The sequence below is a fragment of the Echiichthys vipera genome, assembly GCF_963691815.1.
Source record: "Echiichthys vipera genome assembly, chromosome: 12".
Taxonomy (NCBI): Eukaryota; Metazoa; Chordata; class Actinopteri; order Perciformes; family Trachinidae; genus Echiichthys; species Echiichthys vipera.
In genome coordinates, this window is record NC_139837.1 from 16,893,016 (window position 1) to 16,920,911 (window position 27,896).

Below are 27,896 nucleotides of genomic sequence, written 5' to 3' on the forward strand. Positions count from 1 at the left end.
ATGAATCTTACCTCTAAGGTAGAAGAACTTTCTATAGTAGTAGGCTCCCAGGTCCACATGCTCCACAATGTATTGTTTGCCCTTTTCGCTGAGCGTGCTGGGGCCTTCTTTTGGTCCCTCTAGCACTGCTACTCCAGCATTTGTGCAGTGCGTGGTCACAGATGTCTCGTATATGTTTCCTTCCCCACTTAGGGTCCCAGAGCCCCTGTTACCTCCTCCACCACCCACAAGCTCATGATACCCTGCCCCACCTACTCCCAATCTGTGCCTCCCATTTCCATCAGCCCCTATCTCGTTGCGGAAGCAGGGGCAACTTAGCAGCATTTCATTACTCTGTTCTTCCCCCGTGTCCAGACCAGGACTGTCCCTAGAACTGAGCTCTTCCTGGCTGCCACTCGGGGAGCTGTAAGGCAGGCTATGCGTGGATGAGAGGGTGGAGGTAGCCGAGGCTACAGCAGCAGCAGATGCCCCCGTGGTGGTGTTTTTCCTCTTGCCTGCAATCTGCCGCAACTGGGTAACTTCGTTGAGGTCAAAGAGCATGCTTTGAACATCGTAGTGGGCAAAGCTTTTCTGACAGATCCAGGGCTTGAATGGGGGGCCTATGTCCTCAGTCCGGCTGTCCTCTGCGTCTGACCCCGTTTTGGGGGAGTCTGACTCACCCCGCACATTTCGAAGTTTACGGAATATAGACTCACCCCCTGTCTCAGATTTAGTTCGTCTCTTTGGGGGCTTATCTCTGGCTTTGGGAGGCTGGCTGTCTACAACATCCTCCTGAAGATCGATGCTGGCCTGCTTGGGCCCCACATTCAACATGTCCCCCAGTTTCTCTGGAGCAGGGCTACGCTGGTCAACTTTGTCCTCTTGATAGCCCCTAAGCATTTCAAAGAAGCTCTCTCCAGATGCTCCATGCTGATCTATTGAGGAGGTGCTACCGTATTCACGATGAAGAGGGGACCATTTAGCTCCCGATGCTGGACCCCAGTCCTCTCCGCTGTCCCCACTGCCTTCCATCTCACTGATGGTCATGTCACTGTTGCTGCGCTGACGGATGCGTCTCTGTCGTGGGTTTCTATGTGCAGGGCCTCTGTAGTCTCCTGGAGTTAGGTAACGGGTGTCAGGGCTGTAGTTGTTGGCCTGGGCCTGGGTTCGATTCTTTAAAGTATTGTGAATGTTACGCAACATTGACGAGTCCTGAGGGCTTAATATAGAGCCTAACTTTATGTGACGATTTATATGACCAACAGAGGGAACACCAGAGTTCTCAGGCTCTGTGGCTGAGTGCCACACACCCCCTGTAAGGTCTTTCCTTGGTGGCCAGTCAGCCACCCGAGCCCGTACACCCATTTTAGGCACTCCTGTGCTCACAGTGGCATGGACATTGTCTGTGCGGGTTGGCACAGCCCCTCCATTGACCATACGGAGGTGGCGGGTGTAAAACTCATCAGTGGCGGGGACAGAACCCCCAACTGTGCGCTCCATGGGTGGGCCCTTCAGGCTGGTCATGACACCAGTGCAAAAGGCTAAAGGCACTTAGAAGGGAGACATGGCTGCCTCTGGGAAGGGATGCTGCTCCCTGACTTCATGAGCAGGTTGATTGTCTGGATCAACAAGTTAAGAGGCAGAAAAAAGTGAAGGGGCAAGCCCACCTCTTCAGCATTCAAGCCTGCATACTGCTTCCTCAACTGTGCCAACGCTGCCAATTGGCATTAGTCTTACTCCAAACAAAGTATCCTGAAAAAAAAGAAAAAGATCAGTTAGTACACTAGTAAGTGTATAGAGAGGAGATAATCACAAAAACATCTATTTCATGTCTCACACCACTTTCCCTCACATATATAATACTGGAAATAATAGAAACCAAGCTGGGTAGCAGGTCTTAAATGAATAAGGTGTTGAAAGTAAGTATTGGTAAACCAGATGACTTTACACCTGATTGGTGAGCCCTGTAACACTTTCCTCAAAATGGGAGAAAGCACAATGGTAATTTCAATTCCAAGTTAAATATCACACTTTTTCACTACTTAACAACAGTGTGGTTGTAGGGCATTTTCCGTCTTCATAAAACAGGGCACCTATTCATGCAAGCTTTACCATAAAAATGTGTGAGGACATCTTTACAAATATGCAAATCTTTCCTCTCTGAAGTAAGTGAGTCAAATACATACACCTGCACAAACCTACCTGCAGAACATATGTGAATGTTTTTTTCCCCTTCTGATGGTCTTTTAAGAGCCGATGAAAAGTCATTGACACATTCAATTTCAGATAAGGGGCCTACTTTATATACCAATTTCAGAATAAGCAAGGGGAAAATAATTATGTTTTCTTGAAAGTCTAAGTAATATTATATCCTTGCAAAAATAAAGAAAATATGGCTTAATTGGTAATTCAATAAACCTTTTCAGGACTTATGTCATAACAAAGATTATGTATAAGTGAGAGAAAAACCTTATAATCTCTCACTGACTCTTGGCTTGTGACTTATCTGACGTCTCTTTGCGTGCCCCTGTAGTAGCCAGCATCAATTGTAATGCAGAGTTGCAGTTTTTTCGATCAAACACCCCAAGCTGCAGATCAAAAAGAAAAAGATATCTTTGAAAGTCATCCGAGAATTGGGTGATGATCCTCTGCCTGAAAAATCGGGCCAATTTGGCAGTGAGACACTGGGACAGATTAAGGCTCCACTCTCCGTCAGCCCTTCCTGGCTGTTGCTGTGATCACATTAGCTACTAGCGATCAGTGCACTGTGATATGCCTACAGCACAGCCACCTTCACACCGCATCCCCACATCAGGGCCAACATTATGCTAACTAAGACGTTTACCTTTGCTTTAAACAACAAAAGAAATTTGATTTTGGAATATTGCAGAAAATAAGCTCTGTGGCAAACAAAGATTTATGATACTTACACATTTATTAATCACAATAATCTTCACAAATAAACACTGCTTTTATGATTTTTTAAGACACAAAGCTTCAATATTCACAAGTGAGGTATTAACTGACACATTTTTTATCCTAGAACAAAACTTGAAAATCTCTTGTGTTCTCAGCAGACATTATTTCAGGCATCTAACAGAAAACCCATTGAAAAACTGCACTCTAAACCTATAACAACGTTACCAAAGGGGCACAGTCAACTGAGATCAAATGTTCCCTAGCCAATGCAGTTATTTGATAACATAAAGATCAATTTACAAGTCAGGTAAAGTGCAAGTGTAAAATCTCAAGGCTGTGGAGATGACTCAGTTCTCACCTGCCTGAGGCAAAGAATCCCTTGTCAGCTTTTCTTCAAAACACAGCGTTTTCTAACAACAAACCTTTAAACCTATGCATATTATGCAGCAGAGACTCATTCTGTTAGTTTAACATCGAAAAAAAGCAAGCAGCATAAAAGACTAACGGGCATAGTTCCTGTTCTTGTAAAAAAATGTGTCAAACTAAAAGTGAAATTTTGCTCCTACTAGGGCTGGGCCATCCCCTCCCCACCCCTAAAAAAAGACATCATTGTCTATCATGATGTATCACTTTGGACATTATCATATCCCATTTTGGTAGACATCACCCAACCCTAGCTCCTACATATTTAAATGTTTTCGCATCACAAACATAAAGCAGTAATGAACAGGGTCCTCACGCAAGAAAATCATTATAGAGGGTTTCACATGGAGTCTAACAGTCTGATAATAAGCCGATCAGAGCAAAAACCATCAAATGAAATGGACAGGGCAATTTTCAGAGTCAATCCCAGGATGTGACAGCTCCATGGTTACATGTTATCAAATCTTCAGGCTGAAGAAATTAAAATTAGATGAAAGAGAAATATCACCACTGTGATCTTTTATCAGTCACGTAAGGAAGGTTCCCAGCTTAACCCAATGAATGGGCACCAATTCTTTGGGGCACGGGAGTCGAATTAGCAAATAAAAACTCATTAATGAATTTAAAAAAAATGTAAGTCATGTCCTACTAACAGCCTAATTTCTCTGACATGAATAAGAACAAAAAAGTCAAGGAACACTACACTACAGGCCCCGCCTCTGAGTGGTGGGCCTCATTCCCTAATGCTGCCGAGCATCCACAGAGACGCACGCGCACGCACGCACGCACACACACACACACACACACACACACACACACACACACACACACACACACACACACACACACACACACACACACACACACACACACACACACACACACACACACACACACACACACACACACACACACACACACACACACACACACACACACACACACACACACACACACACACACACACACACACACACACACACACACACACACACACACACACACACACACACACACACACACACACACACACACACACACACACACACACACACACACACACACACACACACACACACACACACACACACACACACACACACACACACGCACACGCGCACACGCACGTCCCAGAAAGCAGGCTAATCTCCTCGCTGACGAACACGCAGACAGATGACTGGCTTCATGGTCTTGTCAGATTAGTAAGGAAGGAAGGAGTGTGGGCGAGAGTGTCTGTGTGTACGTTTGTGTGACTGAGAGAGAGACAGTCAGAGAGCACAAAACATAACACAGTCTTCAACTCATTCTGCCATCCCCTATCCACCTCCTCCAGAATTAAACTCTGTGGGACATGTCCAAACAACTCGAGCCTGATGACTAAACAAGGTTAACTTCCTGTAATTGGGGCTCTGATCCCCCCAGCTGGTCCGTCAGGCTCGTAGCAAGATGAGCAAAGCGGCAGTACAGATGCAGCCGAAGTGCTGGTGATGTAACGGCACACCTCTCTGGAGGTGCTACAAATTGTTGTTCTGGTTGTGGGGACGAGTCTAGACACAGAGGACTGAGCTCCGATAGCATAACATGCCTCAATAAAGACTCAGTCTTCATGTGTAATAAGTGAGTAAGGCAGTGGGCATTCAACACACACACACACACACCCACACACACTACATGGAATTTAGTGTGAATGACAAACAGCAGTAAGTCAGCAGAACTGTACTGTGGTGAATCGCAAACTTGAACCTAGGGTCCGATTTTCATTCAAATCCGACTGAAAAAAAAATCAAAGCAACTTTAGCAAAGACTTGAGTCATCATCAAGACGCAGCATGGGGTGCTGGGCATTCTCAAAGCCAGGGAACCCGTAGAGGGCGATCCCTGTTACTGAGCAAGCTTAGTTGGTGTCCCAGAGAGAAAGGGCAGCATGCTGGAGTTGAAAGACTCTTCGTCCTGGGTCTCCAAACGGAGAGGGAATGAAGTTTCCCAGTGGACTGGGCAAGTGTTTCCAAAGCATAGACAAAGGAGCTGAAGGATTGCCCTACAAGCTTGTAATTACTGTGTGCTTGAATAGGGCTAAGGGGCTGTTTGGCTGAGACTATTGGCTTTCAAACAGGCACCCTACCATTTAGCCCATTGGCTCACCCTGTCCCCTAATCTTCCCCTGCTCTAAGGGCTGACTGGGCTGTTGGGCAGCAGGCACAAAGGTCCCTCTGTCCCTGGGCAAGACTGGGGCCCCATTCCAACATAGTGAAGTCTTTGAAAACTGCCTGGCACCGAAACCTCACTGTGGCTGTGTATATGAGGCTTGCCAGGAAAACCAAATTAATTAGATGTAAGGGGAACTGGAGAAATAGAGATGAAGCCAACACAACAAGAATTTTGAAACAAGGTAAGCATCAAAGAACTAGAAGGATACATTGATGATGAGCACTGGAAGGCAGAGAAAGGGGCTCACCTGGCAAGACAAATAACACGAGGGCTTACAACAAAAAGCAGAAAATGATCTGTGTTGTGTTTGTATGAGTATGGCTCACTACCAGAACATATATGGACTGACAGATGACTGAGATTTGGGGGAGAAATATGGGGAAAACCTCAGGAAAGCTACAGACTGGATCCAGACTGCAGTTCCAACTCTTCCATGGTGAGCAAGCTTTGCCGCAAGATTGTGCACCAGTCAGACAGAGAATTGAAACTTCAGGAGAGAAAAATTCCACAGGAACAATAAATCAACAGACTCCTGCATAACACAATTTCCTGTCAAGAAGGAGAGTTTGGGGGAGCGAGGGGGTAAATTCAGGTCTTTACACATCCACAGCGATGCGTCCTAACCACGGCCGCCCATGGGCACAACAGATGTACAGGAAGTAACAACGCATCTCCACCACTCCCCTGTCTCCAATCTGCGTCGCTCTATTCTGTCTGCCCCCCTCCCCTCCTCTTGTATGTGCATCTGGCTGAGAACCAAGCACAAACCTGCCCGTCTGATTGAGCAAACTTGAGAACATGACACCTTCAGAGAAAAACAGGCAGGCCCGCTGGCAAACAAGCAGCACTAGCATCGTCCAACCGCGAGCCGAAATCCTGGAATTCCACCAATTTCAGTAGAGGAAGTGATGAACATCTGTTTGTGTGTGTGTGTGTGTGTGTGTGTGTGTGTGTGTGGGGGGGGGGGGGGGGGGGGGGGGCATGTTTGGGCAAATTCTTAGAGAAGTGCAACACTAACTGTCACAGTGTTATAAAACACTTTAAAGTCTACCATCACTTTACCAGTCTTCTATCTTTGCAGCCAAGTTGTGCTGAGAGCTTTGATCTATGGAACACCAGCTCTGGATGAAGTGGAACACCACAGTAAAATGAGAACTGTACCGATGAATTGTTTAACGGACCACACACGCAATGCAAAGGCAGCGTGTAGTCGGGGCACTTCAAAAACTGGTGGCAGTGTATCGACATTTATCATCACCATTGTTCTGTGATGTGCTGCTGCACTGCCCCGTCTCTGGGCCCCCTCGCTATCACAGCAGCACAGTTCAGTGAGTAATGGGCATAGCTAACCACTAGCAAAGTGAATTTCACTCACAGCCTGACACAAGAAGACAGGTCTGGAGAAGCGCCAGGATATATTCACTGCCATTATCTCCAGCAGGGTGTCCTTGATCCTTCTTCTCTTCTTATCCAGAACAGTACTCCACCAGGGTTTCACATTTTACATTGGGAGAGACCGCAGAATAAATAGACACTTGAAACACTTGACATAGTTTAGAGTAAGAAATGGTAAACCCCGTCCGATTTCAATGTCATTATCTGGGTGGGCCGGGGGTTTGACAATGAAAGTCTTTGTCCAAGTCCTAGAGGGCTATTTACCTCCCCCCCAAAAAGCTAATTGCACTGCCGACAGCTTAGGATGTCTGCTTGTCTAGAGTAAGGAAGGATCACTACTTCTTATGCCTCTAATCTGTTAGCTGCCCCATCAAAACATAAAGATGAAAAAAGTCAGGCTTGTATTTGATTGCTTTAAAACACGTACATCAACAGAAACTTTACAACATTATGGTCCATAAATACATTCATCTACAAAGACAGAGTGGGTTAAGTGCCTCATATTTGACATGGCTTTATAGATGACTTGTATTTAATTGAGGAGGTTCAGATTTAAACTTGTCAGCTTTTAAAAGCTGTGAATTATAAAGAGCAACGGAGAGAAAGCAGTGTGCTGCTGCCTGACGAGGAATGTAAAAAATTCTAATGAGGTGGCTGCCTGGCTGCTGCAGCAGTTGAGCTGAGGTTTAAAAGTGGAAGTCTGCTCTAGGCTGCACTTTCCCTCTCCTTGCCCACTCTGCCCGCCTCCAACCTTAGGAATCCATTAGAGAGACAGTGAGTTCCTGATGCTCATGGACAGGTACACGCAGAGACAAAGGCTCTCACACACACGCATGACAAAGGAAAAACACCCTGAAAATAAAACACCAAATTCAATACAAACCAGGTGATTTGGCTCATAAGAATAAACTAATGGGGGAATAGCTCTTTCTGTATAAGACCACCCTTACCACTTTTTGTTTCTGCAAACACCAAAGACAGCACTTTTCTCTTCCCTGCTAGCTTGCCTCCAAGAGATGCTATTTCTGCAATAACTGTCTCAAACTAAGATTACCTTTTCTTGGAAATCACATTTGAAATGCAAGTTACTGTCTCTGTGAAGAGTTCCAGAACAAACAGATCTGCCCAATCTGTCTCCCTAAGCCCTCTGAATGTAAATGACAGCCATAAACAATCTTCTCAATATTTTTATAAGGTTATGAAAAAATAAATAATATCCTACAAAGTTCTGTCCTCACATCTGTGTGTGTGTGTGTGTGTGTGTGTGTGTGTGTGTGTGTGTGTGTGTGTGTGTGTGTGTGTGTGTGTGTGTGTGTGTGTGTGTGTGTGTGTGTGTGTGAGTTGAGATGTAGTTACAGACAAAGATGTTGTTGTGTAATTGCTTGTGATCAGGGATTTAACTGTTACAGCAGTCTGGTATAAATGGGTCATACACCTGTTGATTATTAGCAGGTTCATTGGTCAACAATGGAGCACCACATAGATGATTGTCTTGAACTTTGCCAAAAGTGTTGACATTGTGCCAAAAGCTGACGGATAAAGTCCAAAGTTCACACTGTCAACTGCCACTTCGACAAGACGCACCTGCAGCTGCTTGATACACACACACACACTAATTATTGTTCTTTTGTTTATGTATATCTCTATATCTCTGATATAGCCATCTGAATTTACAGTACTTTGTTAGTGAATACAGAACAATCTGGGTCCTAGGCCACATCAGGGGAACCGGTCTGCTGCTTTGAGTTTCACTGAAAAGACAAACACACTCTGATAACAGATATCATAACCAACACAGAAGCTTCAAAAACATCTGGAGGAAATTAACATGAAAATTTCACCTCACCCCTGCTCCACACAGAAAACATACTGGCAACCGTTACCACACAGGCACACTGCCAAACTCAAGCGCACCAGTTCCTTCAGGTGAAAAAGAGTTGTGATTTATATGGGAATGTTTCCGTGTGACTTCTGAGAGAGAGAACGCTTTCGATTTCAAAGCCAAGCCCAAGCTCTTGGAGTGTCTCCTTCACCCAGTGTTTCTACTAACAGCTCCTATTAGAGGCGAGGTAAGGTGACTCTCACCTTGGCAATCATGCATTTGAGCTTAACAATAGGTGTATTGCTATTATATTGGAATATTTACACTTGTTACATTGATGTATAAATGCAGACATAATTTGTGTTAGACAAAAATGGGTATTGATGAACTGAGCAACCAGGTCACTTGGATTCAACCGAATGCAACGAGAGCATTTCCCAGCAGTGTGTCTAGTTAAACAAGGCAGTGTGGGCAAAGAGGCATTTATAGGGATACAGTGTGTTTCCTTAAGCCCCTCTTAATATCTGAAAAGCAGTGAACCTGTGTGCTACAAAACAAATACTCCCAGCTCAGCATGTGGCTGGCACACGCCTCTGTGTGCCTAAGTGTGTGTTTGGATGAATCAGTTTCCATCAGTTGAGGATTAAAATAGAAGAGATGCGAGAGTAGCAGCAGTATAATTAACAGTTTTGATGCGAGGAGGAGGGCTGAGTGAATAGTTGTGTGTGTTTGCTGTCTATAATTCAGCCTCTCCACGTGCCAGAAGACGGGGGATGGGGCTCAGCCAGGGGGGCCCACCAAACACTTAACAAGCATATTATTACTTCATTCTCTAAACACAGGCATTCACAAGCAAAACAAAAGCAAGCCTACAGTGCTGCTCATATGTAGCATCTAGCATGTTCAGATTCATACTAATTGGATCTATGTCACATTACCGTTAGTGGCAGCAGAGTCGTGGGAACATTTGAACACGGATAAACAGAGCGGGTCAGTCAAAATGTCAGTTATATCATGGTATTTAGACTGTGTGAAGGCTGGTGCCAGAGATGGGTTTTTCTGCAAGCATGCACTGCTGGCCGCTCGAGGCGAGGGGCATCCAGACACACACACTGCATGACAGAGAAGCCCGCTGTGTACGTGTGTGTGTGTGTCCATCAGTGAGTATTGGTCACTTGACCAGTGCCAGTGACAGTCCTAGCTGGGCTCAGGCCAATAAAGCTTTACTCTTGTGGCCCATGGCTACAAACAGTGGAAATAAAATGGAGGTAGTCAATAATATTCCTGAAAACATGTTGTAGAAACAACAAGCATGCACAACACAAACAAATCTTTACTGGAATACCAATCACGTGGCTCCACCGTTCCTATTGGAAACAAACTGATCAATGTTAAAATGTTAGAGCTCAGGAGGTGCTAATGCTGGTTGGCCAACTGGGACAAATTAATTTGGTCATGTTTTTTTATTCTTCTTGGCTTCCTAATGGTATTATTGCCAAATCGCTGTTGCTTGCAAGTGTAATTTTCTTATCTATTACTGTTATTAAACTGCAATGGGTGAGTGAGATTGTATTCATGGGTTTGTGATGAGGACAGGGCAAGGGTGAGAGCACTTAAGTCTTCATGTACAACTGTGTATGAGCAGCAAGGTCAGTTGACAGTGGCCTGGCAGATTTTCACAGCAAAAGTGTCAATATGACAGATGCCTGTGATGTTTGACAGTCATCCACTGCCCTGTCCTCTCACATCCTCTGCCCAAACACACAGGTAGCAAACAAGCCAAATCACAGAGGACTATGAAGACAATAAAGTAAAGTACCTTTTAAATGTATTAAAACCTCAGGAATAATCAAGTGTTTGAAGAGACAATCATAGCCTATGCAACACCAACCATTTATCTGTTGCTAAAAAACAGACGTGTTAACTGAATGCCCAGATCAGATAACAGCATGGCAGAAGAGAAAAGAATGAAAACACTAACAAAGAAATGGATTGCTCACAGGGAACATGAAACCCACAATAGGAACTCTTTGTGAAGCTGAAAGGGAATTTTAAGAAGGCATGTTGGTTTGTTCTTCATTTTGACAGGGCTGTCTGGACAGGTTATGACAAAGTGATGTTATGGAAGAAGAGCACTTGTGATGGTTTGTTTAGGCAGTTTGGGAAGGGTCGGGACCTCGCTGAGCAAACATAAGAAACTTGAGCTTCACTACTGCAGCAGCAGCATTGACCACAGGCTATTTTAAAGGCCTGTGGAGAATGCAATCAAATCTATCATAAGATGCTCTACACATCCTTTGGAGTTCATTTTCATCAGTCAAACTGATCTGGCACTCAATCAGCAGCAGCTTGGCCAACAAATACACCTCTGCAGCAATCACGGTAAAGCACATCAACTAATTTGATTATGGAGATGGATGGGGCAGCCATAACTGGATGCATTTCAACTATGTAAGGATTCTTCACAGACAAATATCAGTGACAGAGGAGCATGAGAGTGCTGCTAGAAAACAATAGGATCCTTAGCTGAGAGAGCAACAGTGAAAAGGAGAACACAGCCAGCCATCGTGGAAGGCCAGAGTCAAGGTGAAGGCTTGATTAATATCCCCTCACAATGGCCAAATCACTGCTGCGCTGCCTCCAGTCATTAATTGTGTGCCGAGTGCACAAGATGTACTCTACAATTTTGTAATTAACCCTTTTTGGTTTGCAAGGATGAATGCAGAAAAAAAAAATAGACAGAATAGGATCTTGCCAGGTAAGCACTTTAACAAGGCAACAATGTGGGCTGCAGTGCTGGGGACAGGGGGGAAGCTTCAGTGTGAGATGACATAAAGACCAGCTCAGTGAAAGGGGGGTTGGGGGGGCAGCAAAGGAAGGGCTTATTATCCTTGCAGAAAACCTCAGGAGGATTCTCCGCCATGTCTCTGGAGAAACCTGGCTGACTGTGTAGTCCCCTACAGCTTGGAGGACAGTCTAATTCCCCAGCTGAGGTCTCAGGTGTGCCTCAGTAATCAGCATTATGTTTCTGAAATAGCAAATAGTTTATAAATGCACAACAATGGGGGCACAACATACACAACAACAGTATGGCAAAGTTATACACGTGAACCATTTCCATGTCATTGATTTTGGCACACGTCCAATGCATAGCGCGGTACACTTCCAGTCCAATTATAAACAGTCAGGCCGCAGAGTTAATCAATTCATACAGAGTCATTTGGACTGCGATAAGTCAGCAAGTGTTGCATAACAGTGGTGCCCTGCTACATCACAGTCTGTGCCAGACTATCACAGTGCAAACCTGCTCAGCGTTCTGCTGCTGGCCTGCACTGCACTGCACTGGCACACTCACGCCAGCAACTGTGGTTATTCATGCTTCTGATCTAGCTCTATGCAAGCTGAATCTCGTTTTAAACAGCAGCCCAGGGCGCGGTGTTTTCAATGCTTTTTTTAAACGTATACGACAGCAAACGGCAAACAAATTAACATCTGCTTTATTAATCAGACAACATGTCCCAGTAATTCTACTGTTTTAGTCTTGGTTCATGGATGCAGAGTGAAGCAGAATGCAATTAACACGCCCCAACCACCCCCTCCCCTTTTATCTATCTGCTGGCAGTAATCAGGACTTTGCATCCCCAGAAGTCACAGAGGAGGAAAACATGCACGTTTCTACAGGAGCTCTGTTCAAGTCCTCATTTGCATCTAACAGTGTTTGTGTATACAGTATAGTGATCGGCATTTCAACACATGCTTTAACTAGGGCCAGTTAAAAGGTCCCATATAATGCTCATTTTCAGGTACAAATATATAGTATAGCTGTGCCATCATAACTGTACGGAAGTCCTGACGGCTCGTTTAAGGGCACAGTTTCTGTATACGGCCTTTGTGCATTTCTCTGTTGGTTAGATAGATAGATAACTTTATTTATCCCCGAGGGGAAATTAGGTCATCGTAGCAGCGGTACAGAGCAATCAGAAGTACTAAAAATAAGATAAAATATAAAATACAAAATATGAACAACAATAAAATAGAATAAGATAGAAGTACAGTATCGCAGATAGTACAGTTATGCATTTTGATACTTGCACAGTGTTTATAAAGCACCTGAACATGGTTTATAATTAAAAAAAACATTGTTTCTCTTTCTTTTTTTAAAACATGGGAATAATAATAAATAAATGATTGAAGTATTGATGGTAATCAAGAACAAGTAGAGTAACGAATCAGAATTGGATCCAGAATCGTATGCCTTGGCTTCTTAGTTCATTTGGTTGATGCCGGCATGTTTGAGCTGCAACTAAAACTATGCTGCTGGAAACTTGTAACAAGGGGGTCATGGCACAGAGGAAGAAACGGTTCAAAATGTGGCGTCATAATAACATAACGCCACGCAGGCAGGCCTAGCAGATTTTTCCCTCTGACTTAGAAAACTGTTTTTTAAAAAAAGGAAATATACACTTATTTTATCCATAGTGTTCGGACTCGATGATGCTCAAAACCTGTGTAGGCCCACATTTCTTTTACACAGAAAACTGATCAGGAATCAATAAGGGAACTGATAAAAAAAAATCAGACTGAGAAGCAGAATCGATACGAGCATTGGTATCAATAAAATCGCGTCAGCTCCCATCCCAAGCAAAAGGTGAACATTCAGGGCAAAACAACAAACCAAGATGTGTATAGGGGCAGATTATCTTTTTACAGTAGCACACACCTGCTGGTGACTTCCTCCTAATTAGCATTCAAGGCAAATAAGTAAACACAAACATGGCAACACCACCACCTTACCTCCTCCTAGTAATAATGATAATGGTTGAACTAAGCACAAGCACTCTCATATCCATATTCCATTTCGAGAGCTTCTACGTGCCGGTATTGCGTATGCTCATCTTCATTTACAAGGCAGCTTTCAGTTTCAAATGTGTTCTATTGTGCAGCAGAGCTGTAGGCAGGGTATCCAGGAATACATCAATGAAACACACAGGAAACAGGCAGCGAGAGAGGAAAGGCTGGGAAAGTAGTCATGTTTGTTATTAGCCAGCCCTATCTGGCCTTTGCACTTTAAGCAAAAGAAAACTAGAAAAAAGCCTATGGGCTAATTCATCAGACACTATGTTACACAATGTACTGCCTAATTATTTTGACATCAATATTGCGTATGTTTTTTTTTTTTTTTAAAGGCCAGGGAAATAATACTGAACTGCATGGACATACTGCAGGACTGGTGACAGTAGGACATCTTACTCACTTCACTCAGTCCGGTTGAAACTTCTATTTGTTTAAAAGGTCCTCTGAATCTAGCAAAGGACGCCTTTTGGTTCACAGTGGTCTCATTCTTCCCTCTCGGCTTTCCTAAGAGCAAAGCAGGAACTCAAAGGGTGGAAATGGATTCCCTCGTTCCAAAGCAGAGGATGTGGAATTTTGGAGCAATATGAGGAGGGATTTTCTAACTTTCAGTACAGGAAACAAAGCGCAACACAAACTACAGAAAGAATGCTTTGACTTTTTCAGATTTACTTTAAGCAGCTCAGACAGTGTTCAGAGAGTAGTGTTTGTCAGGAGAAAACCTCACACGGTGTTATTGTTGTGCCAGCATTCCCCTTTTACTACACATTACAAGGTAAAAAGTAGCTCCTGGAAGTAACAAAAACAGTTGTAAGCACGCGCAGGAATGAGGACAAGCTGAACAGACCTGTCTATGCATTGAGATCTGTTTTGAGCTCAGCCATGACCAAGCCCTTATGCATTCCTGCCTGCTTCTCAGATTTCTGTCCACAGGAGGGACAACAGCAAAAACCTCTGTGGTTTTTGTATGTGGAATTATTTTTCCGCCACTGCCCACACAGGCTCTGCATGGGGCACGGGCCTGCAACTTCAGCTTGATGTTTTGATTCTTCTCTGAGCAGAGTTCTGTAATCCCTTCCAGTGAGAGCGTGCAGGCCAAGCACAGAGACAGTGTAGCAACTGGCAGACATGTCGAGACAATACCAAGCACGTCATCTCTGTGTGGCAGGGGAGACAGCCTGCAGCACATCATCATCAACATCATAATCAGAATTCCAGCTTTCATTATGGAAAGTTTTTTTTTCTCCTTCTCTCATTTTAAGTTTTTCTTCAGCGGTTGTTTGTCAAACTTTTTCTTCCGATCTCTACGCCATGTCATACTATTTTCAGCACGTATGAGGTTTGATGGGAGCAGAAAAGGGGAATTACACAGTGTCTGATCTTTGCATGACTGTGGGTTCTGGTTTGGGGTTGAGAGTTGGCAGCAGCATGGCACAACCAAGTCACAGAGAGGTTGCTTTAGTTCATGAGCGTATAAGTAACAGACCACCAAACTGCGACCCAGCTGTCACTCAGGTAAAGGTCCAGATCTGAGTCAACAGCAACACTTTGCACCTGTCCCACAACTTGACTCCCTCCGGAGCGGTGACCCCACAGAATCTCCTGCGTAGATAAATTGCGTGCATTTTTCTTTTTTTTGTGAGGTAAAAAAATTCCCCAAACTTTTGTGGCAGGTGGGGTGAAAAGGAGGGGGAATTTTTCTTTTGTCTGCACACATTTACTCTGTGACAGTGCAATGAAAAAGGATTACATCATCACTATTGTGGCTTTCAAGCCCTCCGCTTTCCTCTCCATTGGCTGGTATACAGTGGACTGTCCGATCCAGACAAAGAACAAGCATTCCAACAGTTTAGCAAGCAGGAAATGCGGACCCGTAGTCACACCTCATTACAATCAAACTCATCAACCCCCCTCAGTCACCAGCGGAAAAAAGACAGTCACACACAAAAAAAGCTGGAGGTCATATCACCATCAAGTCATATGACATCTGACTATGGGCTGACTAATATTGGCCAGACACATCACTCATGTTAAAACCGATGGAGCTTCCCTTTTTTTTTTTCAAAAGAAGCGATGTATTTCAAACTATTACTGGAGGTTGTGTCAAAGCTCATGAATACATGACTCATCTTGGTGTCTGTCAAAGAATAAACAAACATGAAGAAATGGGCCTTGTAGCATGAGATCACCCAGGACCACATCTGAAGGTCTGTTTAGTTTGTCTTCTCGTCTGTGATCAGTAAGAGGCAGCTATAGATGACAGGGACACAGGCTTAACAGCAGCAAGTCAGCTGATACTGCACATTTCCAAAAGATGAGGGTCAAAAAGTTTGGAAAATTATACAATCTTAAACTTTGAATGTACCAGTGAAGCCGCACGTCACTGCTTAAAAAGAGTTTGGTCAAAAACCTACGTTTTTTGTACATTAAGGTCACTGAACCAACAGAATAATGCACTTTGAAGTTATTAATAATTAATCACAATATCATGTCATTCATTCAAAAATGTAAACAGGTAATTCGGAGCATTTCATGATGGCCACTTAGCATAATTGCAGCCCACACATTCCAGAGAGGCAAATTATAAAGCAGCACAATGCTTCTCTTGTTGTTGTCTCTTATCTTTGCTCGAGCTATTCCCTTCGAGCCAATGCACAAGAGACAATAGAAACATGAGCTCAACTTAGCAACAGGAAGCATCCCTCTGTGTACTGAGCACGTTAGAAAGACTGAGACGAATAAAGCACAATAACAATCATTATTGTTGTGGGAGAAGTATGATGCAAAAAAAGTGAAAATAGAAACTGTCCTTCAGTCATAAACCAGGGGGAGGACTATTTATGCTGGAGAGAAATGCGAGTAGCAGCGGGGGTTTTCAAGGAACAGTCAAATTTTGATTTGAGTTTGCCTGTAAATGAAAATATATCATACGGGCATCACGCTACAATGTCTGCAAACTAGTTTCCCTTTATTAGATGTTTTAAGGCCACCCGAGGATGTCTTATCTTAACCTTGAATGGTATTTTTGTCAGCAGCATGAAACACAGACTTGTAGGCCCACTGTGGCAGATTAAAAACAGAGCATGCATGCTTCCCCCAATAGTGTTATAAAGCTGCTGCTGCCTTTGCATAAGATTAATTCTCTATAAGAAAGAAATCCCATCAGAGAAAGCAAGAAGCAGTCCAGTGTGAATAATAGCTATAATTTAGACAGGACAAAGCTGAGATTAGACTCACAAGTAAGAAATTCTGTTCCATGTATGATCAGTCATGCCCACCGTGGGTCAGCTAAGCCTATCAAGAATGCTAAAAATCCTTGATCTTTGCCAAAAGCTAAACTCCAAAGCTTCCTTTTTTTTTTTTTCACCTGACTCATGCCAAGTTATCCAACTCCAACAAGCTACTGGTCTGGAGCTGAGACTATGATTCAGTTAGAGGGGGAACACGCTGATTTTCAAAGTCCCACCTGAACGGTAAAATAATATGCTGGTTTTGGACACAATACTGCACGTCTGAACTTTGAAAGGTTGGCACAGTTTCCTGGTTGTTACTATTCAAACAAACCTATGTTTGCCTTGTTGCCCTGCATTGCCAAATCTTTCGTATTCTATAATGTAGCTGTGATCTGTATTCTTTACCCATTTTCTACGCCATGTCATACTATTTCTTTTCTTTTTAAAGGCTGGTTTTGTGTCTAATCTGCACATCATGCATACATAGATCAACAGAAAGAGGGTCTGACTGGGTGTTGTTACTGATAATGGGGGGGGGGGGGCGGGTTGAAGGGGGGTATGGTATTGATGAAGCTAACCCATATTCACGATGCGATCAGCCTGGCCTTATCTGTTCACAATAAGATGATGAACCAGGCAGGTTCTGAGGACAAAAATCACAGTTCCCTGCAGGGCTAGACAGATGTGACACAAGGGAGATCACCTCCCTGAAACCCTCCCTCGTGTGGCAACAGCACGGGGTACACCACCACGGTGACAGTTACACAAGGGGGAGACATCACATGTCGCGGTGGAAGTGCATGATACCACCTGTAAATCGTCTCCCCCGAAGCAGTGCTGAGACAATGCCCTTGACGTATAATAACGACGCCGATATACGTGCAGTCTGACAGCCCCATTGATAGTCGGGGACACACAGTTCTTACAGAGTCCATTGCGTCTACCAGCAGCAGCCCTATCGGTAAAAGCAAAAACACTGGCACTGATTGCGCACTGGTTCAACACTGCACCTTCACACCGCACACTGATATGCTTTGTCCACAGACAGATGTGTGCAGGCACCTTGTACCACGAACAACACCCTCGCACATGACTATAGCACCACGTTCCTGGACTCAACTTCTCTCCTTTTCTGCCTCAAGACTGTTTTTTTGGAGATGTCACACAATACGGAGCGTGTTTTTCCTCCTTTTGTTTCAACTCGTAACAAGGTCCTGTTAAGTCGGAAACATAAAAACTGCGCAGCGCGCTTCCCTTACCTTCTCGGGGAAACGTGTTCGCTCGGGTCCAAAACCGAGAAATGGCCCCGGTGTGTCGTTTGTCCGACAATGCAACTTGGAAGTTTTATAGAAAGTTACGGGGGTTGCCTCGCTGCGCTATGCAGCTGCTGGAGGGATGAGATCATTCAGACAGCCTCCCCTCCTCTCTCCCTCTTTTTTGCTCACTCTCTCTCTGCCCCCGGAGTCTCGCGAGAAGGCTTGGTGGGGGGAAAGCAAACGTTTCCGTGGCAACAGTGCTCACCTGTTGGGTAGAGGGACAGAAGGGGAAACGAAGAGCTCCCACTCTGTGTTAAAAACAGGCTGCTAATAATACCCTCTAGTTTTTACTACGAACTTTTACCGAGACACTGTTCTCTGTCGGTCCAGTTACACACCTTTTAATGTTCCACTGTGGTCAAGTTTGGTCAAGTTTGAACAAAGTTTATTTGCTGTTTCTGCTTCTGCTGGTGCTTAAATGTGATCTTCCCGCTGGCCTATTATGGTAACCATTGATTGAACTGTTCGAATATGTAAAACAGAAAATAAAAACAATATTTAAAGGTGGTATGAAGTATCATTTATTTAATCCCACCCCTCCGCCACAACTAGTAGTATTTAATTATTTATAGTATATGTAATAATTACAAATTATAATATATTAATCACCACTTATCTTTACTTTATAATGAGATATAAATTCATTTTAGGATATTTATTTATCATTTTAAATTATACTAATCACCGCTTATCAACCATACTCATGGAAGCATGAGTAAATGTAAATGTGAAAATTGTATAAATGTGTAAAAAATGTAAAGCTGTCTTAAAATAAGCCTAACTTTTCAATATCATGAAGTGCCTACTATAAAAATAGTGTTCTTATTTCTATTATGTATATGATAATGCTGCAGGGTTATTTGGATCAACATACATGCAAATATATGCAAGTATTAAGAGATGAAGGTAGAATTCGTGGCGGACACATAAACGATCTTTGGCGGTGATTTTCTGCAAACTGTGTGCAGGGGAGCAGTGCAGAGGGTGGAGGAGAAAGGCCCCTGGTATTCCTCCTCCAATATTTGTTGCTTCTAATAGGAAACATTACTTACCTGACTGTGTGCCACAGACCAGCAGGCCTGTGGGCATATATTAATCAAATGCCCTCATGTATCACAACAACACAAATATTTAAATGTGATATGCAAAGACAGTGAGTCAGGCAATCGACAAACAGAAAAAAACAGTATCCGGTGACTGGGTGTTATACTGTTTACCTAATGTACTGTAATAGGGCACTGCCTGGCCTGTGTAGCCTGTGGCTCTGACATCATCAGCTGATGTGGATGTGAGCGGATGTGCACAAAATCCACTGCTAATCTGCAGACCTTGCTAACAATGTACACTGTGCATAGAAAATGAAAGCTGGATAATAGCTCATTACACAGTGGCAAGATTGATACTCTCCTAAATGCAGGATTTAGGACTTCTTCAGGTCTTCACTGTCACTGTCGCTGTGGTAGGAAAGCATTCCTGCGGCTATAGCCTACTGGAGTCAGCAAAACTAGAAATGTAGATCTTGTGAATTGGAGGAAAAAGAAGATCTCAACAAATAAAGGATGAATCAGCAGGCTAGAGGATGAATTAAGCAATGGCCTGTGAGCTTTTGTGCGATGAGAACATGCATCATAATTCCTACATGCTTCCCACTGCTGTATTTCATGCCTGATTACTATGCCTACACAGAGCTGATTCAGACACATCTATTTTAGTCAACCCTGCATCAAAGGCACATCTTTATAGCAGGTGCCTCTCTGGTTACAAGTCCAATTAAAAGAAGATACACCAGTGAGAGAGAATATTGGTTTTGGAGGATTTATTCCAGTGCAAACATTTTGTGAGTGTGTGTGGGGTGAATGCTAATTCATAAAAGCATGACAAGAAGTTCTCTCTCTATTTGCAACATCAGACCAGTAGCACCATCTGCTGGCCAGGCTAGGATACTACAGACGGAAGAACAGAAGGACATGAATAAGAAAATACCTGGCTGGTAAGTGGTCATTTCTAGAAAGTATACCCATATTTGTACTGGAAAATTCATTTTATATATCGGCTTATTGAATTAATTCCTCCACTACTCCTAAGCACTTACAATGCCTCAGATAATATCCCCTCAGCTTTTCAGAATATCACCCTCATGTAATAAGGCTTAAAAGTGTGGAGGGCAGCATATCAGTTTTGACTGTGATGGATGAGAAGTCATTAAGAGGCGGAGGCTATTATTAGTTCTTGGTTAATCTTAAGAGTCTTTGAATGTCAGGCTCTATGTCAATGGTGGGGAACTTTTTGCTGTATCTTTTAAAGGGCTCTCCCTCTGGCCCGATGAGGAATTTCTCAAAGTTCCAAGAGACGTCCGTCCTGCTGATGGGACTCCAAACCAGAAATTTGGGGTCCTGGATGAGGGAGGTGGGGTCATCATTGGGATAGGGGAGCTTGTCTTTAAGATAGGCAAAGACCGGATGTGTGTTTGTCCCGTTGACATCACACTTCTCAAAGATGGTAAAGCCGGGCTGAAACCCGCCACCCGGACGCACATGCTGCAGGGAATTCAGGATCTCACCATTGCTGCAGTTCTCCTGTAAAAAACAAGTATTTGTTTTTATACTCCACAAGCAATATTATAAAGGCTTTCAGGGCCACAGTTTGCTTCTAACTTTGGTGATAACAGGAATTAATCTGATTACACTGCAAACACAATCCCTCTCCAGAAGTGTGTCAGGCAGGTACTTGAAATCTAATTGTCAGTATGAAAGTTATAGGCAAAACTCAAAATCCTGTTTTAATAATCAAATAATGCATTGGCTTTAAACATCTGGTGGCATTCAGGTGTATCTCCCAGTACATAAAAATGTATTATATATCCAGAGGAAGCATTTCATTGGGTGATGTTTTGTATTAACAGGTGAACTGATAAATAGGTTTGACATGAATAATAAAACATCATCAGCACAAAAGTGATTTTATGCAATATTGTAGAGACAACCAAACTATGCTCGTCCACTGACCTGATATCCAAACTGGTTACAGGGAAAACCCAGGACTACAAGCCGATGGGGGTACTTGCTCTGAAGCTGGTTGAGCTCGCTGTAGTCCCGGGTGGTGGTGCCTCAGAGTGAGGCCACATTCTCTATCAGGACCACCCGTCCCCGAAACACGTTGAAATCCACCGAGTCTCCCTCCAGCGTGGTGGCTCTCAGGTCGTAGAAGGTCTTGGCGATGAACGTCATCTTGACTCCTGTGCATCCTCACTGGAGGGAGACGGGATCTCAATGTGACTGTATCAACTGTTCGGTCACGTGACTCACTCAGAGCAGAAAGCTGCCTTTCATTGGTGTCAAATAGCTCTGCAAGAAACTAATCTACAGCTGACATACAATACTCTTTACAAGTTGCAGATAGATTGATGTGACTGACTGTAAAACCACATATGTAGGTAGTTTTTGCATATTTTACAATTGTGTTATCCTCTTTTGAATAAGTTTTGAAAAGTGTTTAATCTTTAGAATTGATTTGAACCCAAACATGCTGTTAATCCAAGGAAGTCTTTTAAAATGTGAGTTATATCCTGAGAATGAATTTGGCATGCTCATTGTGAGGGAAAAAAGCACATATTGTGGCATGTATTCATCCTTTTTGGTATCTCTATGACATGTATCGGTTTTCTCAGTCATCAAAGATTTAATGCGTCTTTCAAAGCAGGTGATGAAAAATAAATGAACCTGCCTGAACTCTCTGTGGACCCAACTTCACTCTCCATCTAAAATGTAGTGACTCAGTGAGGCTCAGGTACCCAAATATATTGATTTACATATGGCAATTTAGATTTATTAAATTATATGTATAACTTATATTTATTAACTTATACCTTGTTAGATTTTTTTTGCAGCATCCTTAAATTCCAAATATTACATTAAAATTACATATCTGTGGCACATCAGCAGACCCTGAAAAAATAATAATTTAAGCAGCAGCAACACTGCAATAGGCAATACCAGTCACATTCATAAAACAAACTGTACATATGCATTCAGGATGGTAAACAAACATGCATTGCATTCAGAAAGGTCATTGAATATGGCACAACGCTGTCCCCCCCTGAGGAAACAAGTGTAAAAGAATCCTCCCTTGCTTGGTTTGAGTTTCAAGGTGTAAATAATTCAACTCTGTCCTCTGGCTACCGTGTCGTAGCATATATATCTTTGCAACTTAATAAACACTTTTATCGGATATGAATCCCCATGCTACCAACCATTCTGCAGATGTATTACAGGTGTATAGTTCATTACACCAGGGAAAATAAAGCGAGCCTGTGCATTGATCGTTTTGCTGGAGCAAATGAATTCAAAGCTACCTTCATGCACTGTAGATATAGTCCTCATTAGCTACAGGGTTGCATGATCATGCAGCAGAAGGGGCCCTCTGCTGGTTGCTGCTGCAAACTGAATTTAACACTTCACCGACTTACAAAAAGTAAAACCAACCCTCATGGCCAACAGGTCAAAGTATCTATGAAGAATGGGGAGGAGGGCTTGGTCAAGTTTCAACTGGAAACAAATGTCTTTAGCTGCAGGCGCATGTCTTCCGAGTGGTGTTGCCGGTGCCTTCGCTGCCTTTCTCTTCTTCCAAAGCAGTCTCCAGATAATCATCCAGAGATCCCAACAAGTTGTCAACGTCTCTCTTGTGAGCCTGCAGCACCAGTTCGGTCACGCAAGTGAAGGCCTGAAGGAAGTAAAAAATAAATACACAAAGATAATAAATAAAAATGTAGTCAGGGAGTTCCCCGCAGTATTTGTGCACATTTCGAATGTGACAGTTTCTTTGGATATGCACAGTGTGTCCTACCTCATTGATGTTACGGCTTGTGGATGCGCTGGTCTCAAAAAACTCCATCCCATAGTTTTCTGCTAGCTGCGATATCCAGGAGGATATGGTTATTAATAAATATAACAAAAGGCATTTCAAAGCTTTAGTCAGTTTTCTCCACGAGTAAATGAACACAGGAGACTGGACGTAAGTAGTTATTCGCAGGCCTATCAACTTCTTTTTAATATGCATATTATCCATGTATCATATCGATATTCATACAAATTAGCTTGTATGCTCATTTTTATATGCATGTATTTTTTAAATAAGGGCCAAACTGATAAACAAAGCTTTGAGATTTAACTGTGTATCCTTTAGCTCACTTTATATCACTGAATGTGTTGCGTAACACTGAAAACAATGACTAATGGGCACTTTTGGACGCTTTTGTGTATCTCATAGACTGATGTATCTACAACATCACTCATAAAAAGACCATTAAAAAACCCTCATAAAACCCACAACATAAGGTACAATGAAACCTTGCTTCCTTGGTCCGTTGTCACCTGCCTCCTGAGCTCCTCATCAGACTTGTTTCCTACTAAGATTCTCTGCACCCTGTCTGGGGCACACTGCAACACAACAACAACAACAACAACAACAAAAAAGACAGACAGCGACAGAGACAAGGGACTTCATCATCATGTCACTCACACTAGGCCACACTGGATGTGCAGCAAGTACAAATACTGGGTCACTGTGAAGGGCAAAGGGAGTGAAATGAGAGTGCTCATTGCCTTACTTCATCCACATCACCGGTCCACTTCACAAGGTGCTGAAAGGACGACTCGCTAGTGATGTCGTATACAAAGATGATACCCTGGAGAAAAAAAACAAGAAGAAGAATTAAAGAATGAACGTGACAATAATGCTGAAAACACACAAAGTAGCAGCAAAGTGTGGTTTGACGCAACTATTACATTTTTCTGCAGCTGGGAGGCGTGTTCATATGTTTCAGGCAGGAAGTAATTTGTTGTAAAATTTAGATTCTCTGACTGCACTTGGCCACTAAAAGTTAAATCTATCCCCAACTTGTACTTTGACCACACTTCAGCGCAGCCACCTCAGCTTTTACAGACATTCATAGACACACCAAGCAGTGGCACTTCGCCCATGAAGGTAACTTGTTCTGTTCTTATGGAGGGATCACCTGTGCACGCCTGTAGTACTGTTTGGTGATGGTCTGGTAACGTTCCTGACCTGCCGTGTCCCTGCACAGAAGACAAAACACACATCAGAAGAAGATCAAACAATTTGCACGCCAGCCTAAATACTGTAAAATTATACATGACTTACCATATCTGCACTCGCACCTTGATTCCGTCTATTTCTAGTGTTTTCATTTTGAAATCAACTCCTACCAAAAAAAGGGAAAAAAGCACTTTATTTCACAGAAAAGCCGAGTCAACAACACAACAGAGGCAAGTTTGTTTTAATTGGGCTGCAAACACCTTCACAAGGTCCAACTGGAACCACTTAAGCAACTGTGACAAATTGGTGAAAATCCTGCTTTGCGGTATTTTATATGGGCAAATGCATGTCTGTGAGCATTTAATGAGTGTTGCTCAGAGACACTTTTATTTCTAATGAATAGTATCTCAGGCACTGCATAGTGTCAGCTTTTAAACCATCGTGTCTCAACAAGGGGTTTCAGCTGATGTGAGCTACAGAGCTGTGACTGAACAGGACAAGAGAGTAAAGACACGTGACAGGATAGCACCAGATGCTGGCTATATTTGTTTATTTATATAAACAATAAAGACAATATTTTGTTTATCTTCTTAAATCAATTCTTGTTTAGTTTTTATGCTGAGTCCACAAGACATTAATTTCCGTTTTTCACGCTATATACAACATCACATTACGTTCATTAAGCTGATACTTTTATCAAAAGTGACCTACAATAAGTGCATGCAACCACGAAGATACTACCCAAAAAGTGCAAGAATCATGAGAGTACATAACACAGTATTCTACGTTTTAGATTATTTATCCTAAATATAATATGTGTGGTATATTAATTTCAATAATGATTCATCTACTGATTATTTTCATGATTATTCAGGTACAAAACACAGAGATTTACAGTGGAATATTACATAAGACAAAAAAAACAAAGAAGCAATGCTTCAGAGGACAGAAGCTGTAACAAGTTGTGTAACAAGTGTTTGGCATTTTTGCTTGAAAAGTAAACTTAATAGTTAATTTATGGGCATTTTTTTCTACAGCAGACTTGTCCGAAAAAACACGTGTTACTAACATGAATGATGCACTGTTTTCTGGACGCACTGATGATGCACTGTATTCAAGTGTCCCAGGGAGCCATGGCAGCGTGACAGTGCAGATTCACTTCAGTTCACTCGGGTTCACGAATCAATTAGTTGCCTAACTGTGAAACGATTAGTCATATACTAAACTGTACTGTACGCCTGTTCTTACACTACCTTTTTAAGAACATATGTGAAGTGACAGTACTTTGTTGGTGGAGGAGCCAACTCTCCTCATTTCAGAAGATGGGGAAAAGTGTATCTTTTTTGCAACAGTGGCTATTTATTTACCTCCTTGTGTAAATAAAAAAAAAAATAAAGCGTCAAAACGATATAAAAATGTCAGTTGTATGTCATTTTTCCATGTCGTTTCTATTGTGGTGTCGAAAAAACAGCAGCCGAACTGTATTATGGCAAAATTAAGTCATTTCGACGACACTTTAAGTTTGGATGTTTGCATGTTACGTTTATTTTGCACTAAAGTTCTTAGTAAAAAGAAGAAAATACTTAATTAATTAGTAATTTTCATTCATGTCAAGCATTTAATTCACAAAGGTGCATACAAAAATAGGTTCTACCATCTGGTTATTTCATGTGGACTATTTATTAATTGAATTACCAGAAAATATTCAATATCATGATATCAATCATTTTTGAGATATGAAATGACCTATATCAGGAAAGAAGATTTTAGCCATTTCACCCAGCACTACTTTGGGTTAAGTAAATGGGTTTATTATTATATCTAATTATGGAAATCCAATTTTCTACTCCTCATTTTCCCTCATGTTTCCCTTTCACCCCTCCTATGTGAGGGCAGGTAGCAAGCTCAGGTAGACCCCAGGGGAAGTGGTATTATACGGTTTTTGACTGCGCCTAATTGTCAGTGTATCATATTTTAGTGAAATCCTTTTTGGCTATTGGCCTTATAAAGCATATTTTGCATTCAAATTAAATAGTTTATCTTTTAAATATGTCAGATCCAATAGTCTTTGTTTGATCTGCAATCCGTAGCGTGTCTAGCTGTGCACATCTTACCTGGAGCATCAAAGCATGTTTTCATCCTAATTGGTCTGGTGACACTTTAGGAGTTGGAGTATTGACATTAAAATAGTGAATTACTCTATTGGCCAGCAGAATTTCTGTTTGATACAACGAAATGAGTTTGTTTTCAATATAAGGCTTCTAGTGAATCAGGAAATGTACATCCCTGTAAAAGTATATCAAAAATCAAATTGGGTTCCTTTAGTTACTGTGGATAAAATTGGATTATATAAAACAGGACTGTGTCTGATGTTTGGCTTAAGGAGAGACCGGTTCAAACTCAAATGTATTTTATGCAGTGCTACAGACATCACTAAACAGTGGTTCTTGTAGGACAAAAAGCCTTTTAACACTTTGTCATGTGTTGGTGTATTAAAAATGTGGCTATGTGCTTCACCTTTGTGTGTTTATGTAATATATGCAAAGCCGAGCCTTGGGCAGGTCTGTTTAACCTGAAAGACACTGCGCTGGTGATAAACTGTAGATCTGGATGTTATGTTCACCAAGTATCACAACTTCAGGGATCTAAAAGCGAGGAAATTTGACATACTATGCACTTTCTCAAATAGCTGGGTTTAATCCCATGTAAAGCTCTGCTGAGATCCAGCTTACAGTTCACAAACCTTTTTAAATTCACTGTACACAGCAGCACTTCCCATTTAGAGCCACGACTAACAGCCTCCAGTAGAAGTATGTGCTGACTGCTTTTCTTTGCTTATATGGAAATAATGTACAGCCTCACCATTATCCTCCATGTCATGAGTTTATCACAGTCAGGAAAAGAAGCAGCAGTGTATTGAAGCACTCATGTGCAAATCAGTCTTTCTGAACAGCAAAACAGGATCAAATATATATGACACACTGAGGGTAGAGGACATGTTTTCCTTCCTTTCAATTGCTGTTGTGACAGTTAACAGCTGTTTTCTCAGACATCCTTTCTTTAGGGGCACATCTAAGATAGAAAATGTATTCATAATCCGAGAACCGTCAGAATGGTGTAGCTTTCTTGCACTGACAGGTTCGTTTCAGGGTTGTTATGACCTGAGGCACTTTGTCCTAATCCCACTAGAGCAGCAGGCCTGCTTAACCACTTTGAACAAAAGGGAAACTAACACTACATGTTGAAAATGTAGTTAAATAGTTGCACATTGAAAAGCGCTCACTGGTGTTTATCCGGTTCAACCCACGGCCAACACGCACCAGGGTGAGTGCTGAAACAATCAAAGGAAAACTTGTTGGATGGCTTACCGATGGTGGAAATATGTGCAGGATCAAACTCACTTTCCGTGAACCTGCGCAACATGCACGTCTTCCCAACCCCCGAGTCTCCGAGCATGAGCAACCTGAACAAAATGTCGTACTGTTTAGCCATGATGATCAAAAAACTAAAATATAGAAGTAAGCATGCCTCTTGCATGTAGTTTTGGCTCACTGTTGCTGCATGCCGCCTTCAGGGTCCCTCGGAAAATACTGCTTCTAAACTCTGAAATCTAACGAGCAATGCTGATTAGTTTACGTGCATATAATGAATGCATCCGCTTCGCTTTTGTTATAGCCGTTCTCTTCTACAGTCAGAA

The 27,896-nt window shown here is 42.5% G+C and overlaps 3 protein-coding genes across 4 annotated transcripts in view; all 3 read right to left on the reverse strand.

Moving 5' to 3' along the window:
- The window catches only part of LOC310954758 (signal-induced proliferation-associated 1-like protein 1), a 37,590-nt gene extending 19,408 nt beyond the window's left edge, over window positions 1-18,182 (reverse strand). Inside the window, exons 1-2 of the mRNA XM_083924409.1 lie at window positions 18,089-18,182; window positions 12-1,731 (exon numbers count right to left, since the gene is read on the reverse strand). Coding sequence (XP_083780535.1) covers window positions 12-1,503 — 1,492 coding nt within the window. The 5' untranslated portion in view covers window positions 1,504-1,731; window positions 18,089-18,182. The remainder of the gene's footprint in view (window positions 1-11; window positions 1,732-18,088) is intronic.
- Window positions 18,183-20,000: 1,818 nt separating this feature from the next.
- Window positions 20,001-21,372, reverse strand: gpx2 (glutathione peroxidase 2; the record flags this gene model as incomplete). The annotated part of the gene is made up of 2 exons (XM_083924095.1): window positions 20,001-20,721; window positions 21,151-21,372. The coding sequence occupies 2 exons, from the start codon at window positions 21,370-21,372 to the stop codon at window positions 20,368-20,370; spliced, it is 576 nt and encodes a 191-aa protein (XP_083780221.1). The 3' UTR covers window positions 20,001-20,367.
- A 661-nt stretch (window positions 21,373-22,033) lies between these two features.
- On the reverse strand, window positions 22,034-27,868 carry LOC310954594 (ras-related protein Rab-15-like). Of its 2 annotated transcripts, XM_083924160.1 has the most exons (8): window positions 27,752-27,868; window positions 27,568-27,662; window positions 24,305-24,365; window positions 24,159-24,219; window positions 23,751-23,828; window positions 23,491-23,580; window positions 22,988-23,053; window positions 22,034-22,864 (listed from the first exon to the last, which is right to left on the reverse strand). In XM_083924160.1, the coding sequence occupies exons 1-8, from the start codon at window positions 27,760-27,762 to the stop codon at window positions 22,706-22,708; spliced, it is 621 nt and encodes a 206-aa protein (XP_083780286.1). In that variant the 5' UTR covers window positions 27,763-27,868; the 3' UTR covers window positions 22,034-22,705. The 2 variants fall into 2 exon arrangements, with proteins under 2 accessions (XP_083780286.1, XP_083780285.1); XM_083924159.1 differs by having other exon boundaries at window positions 27,568-27,821.
- Between the last annotated feature and the right edge of the window lie 28 nt (window positions 27,869-27,896).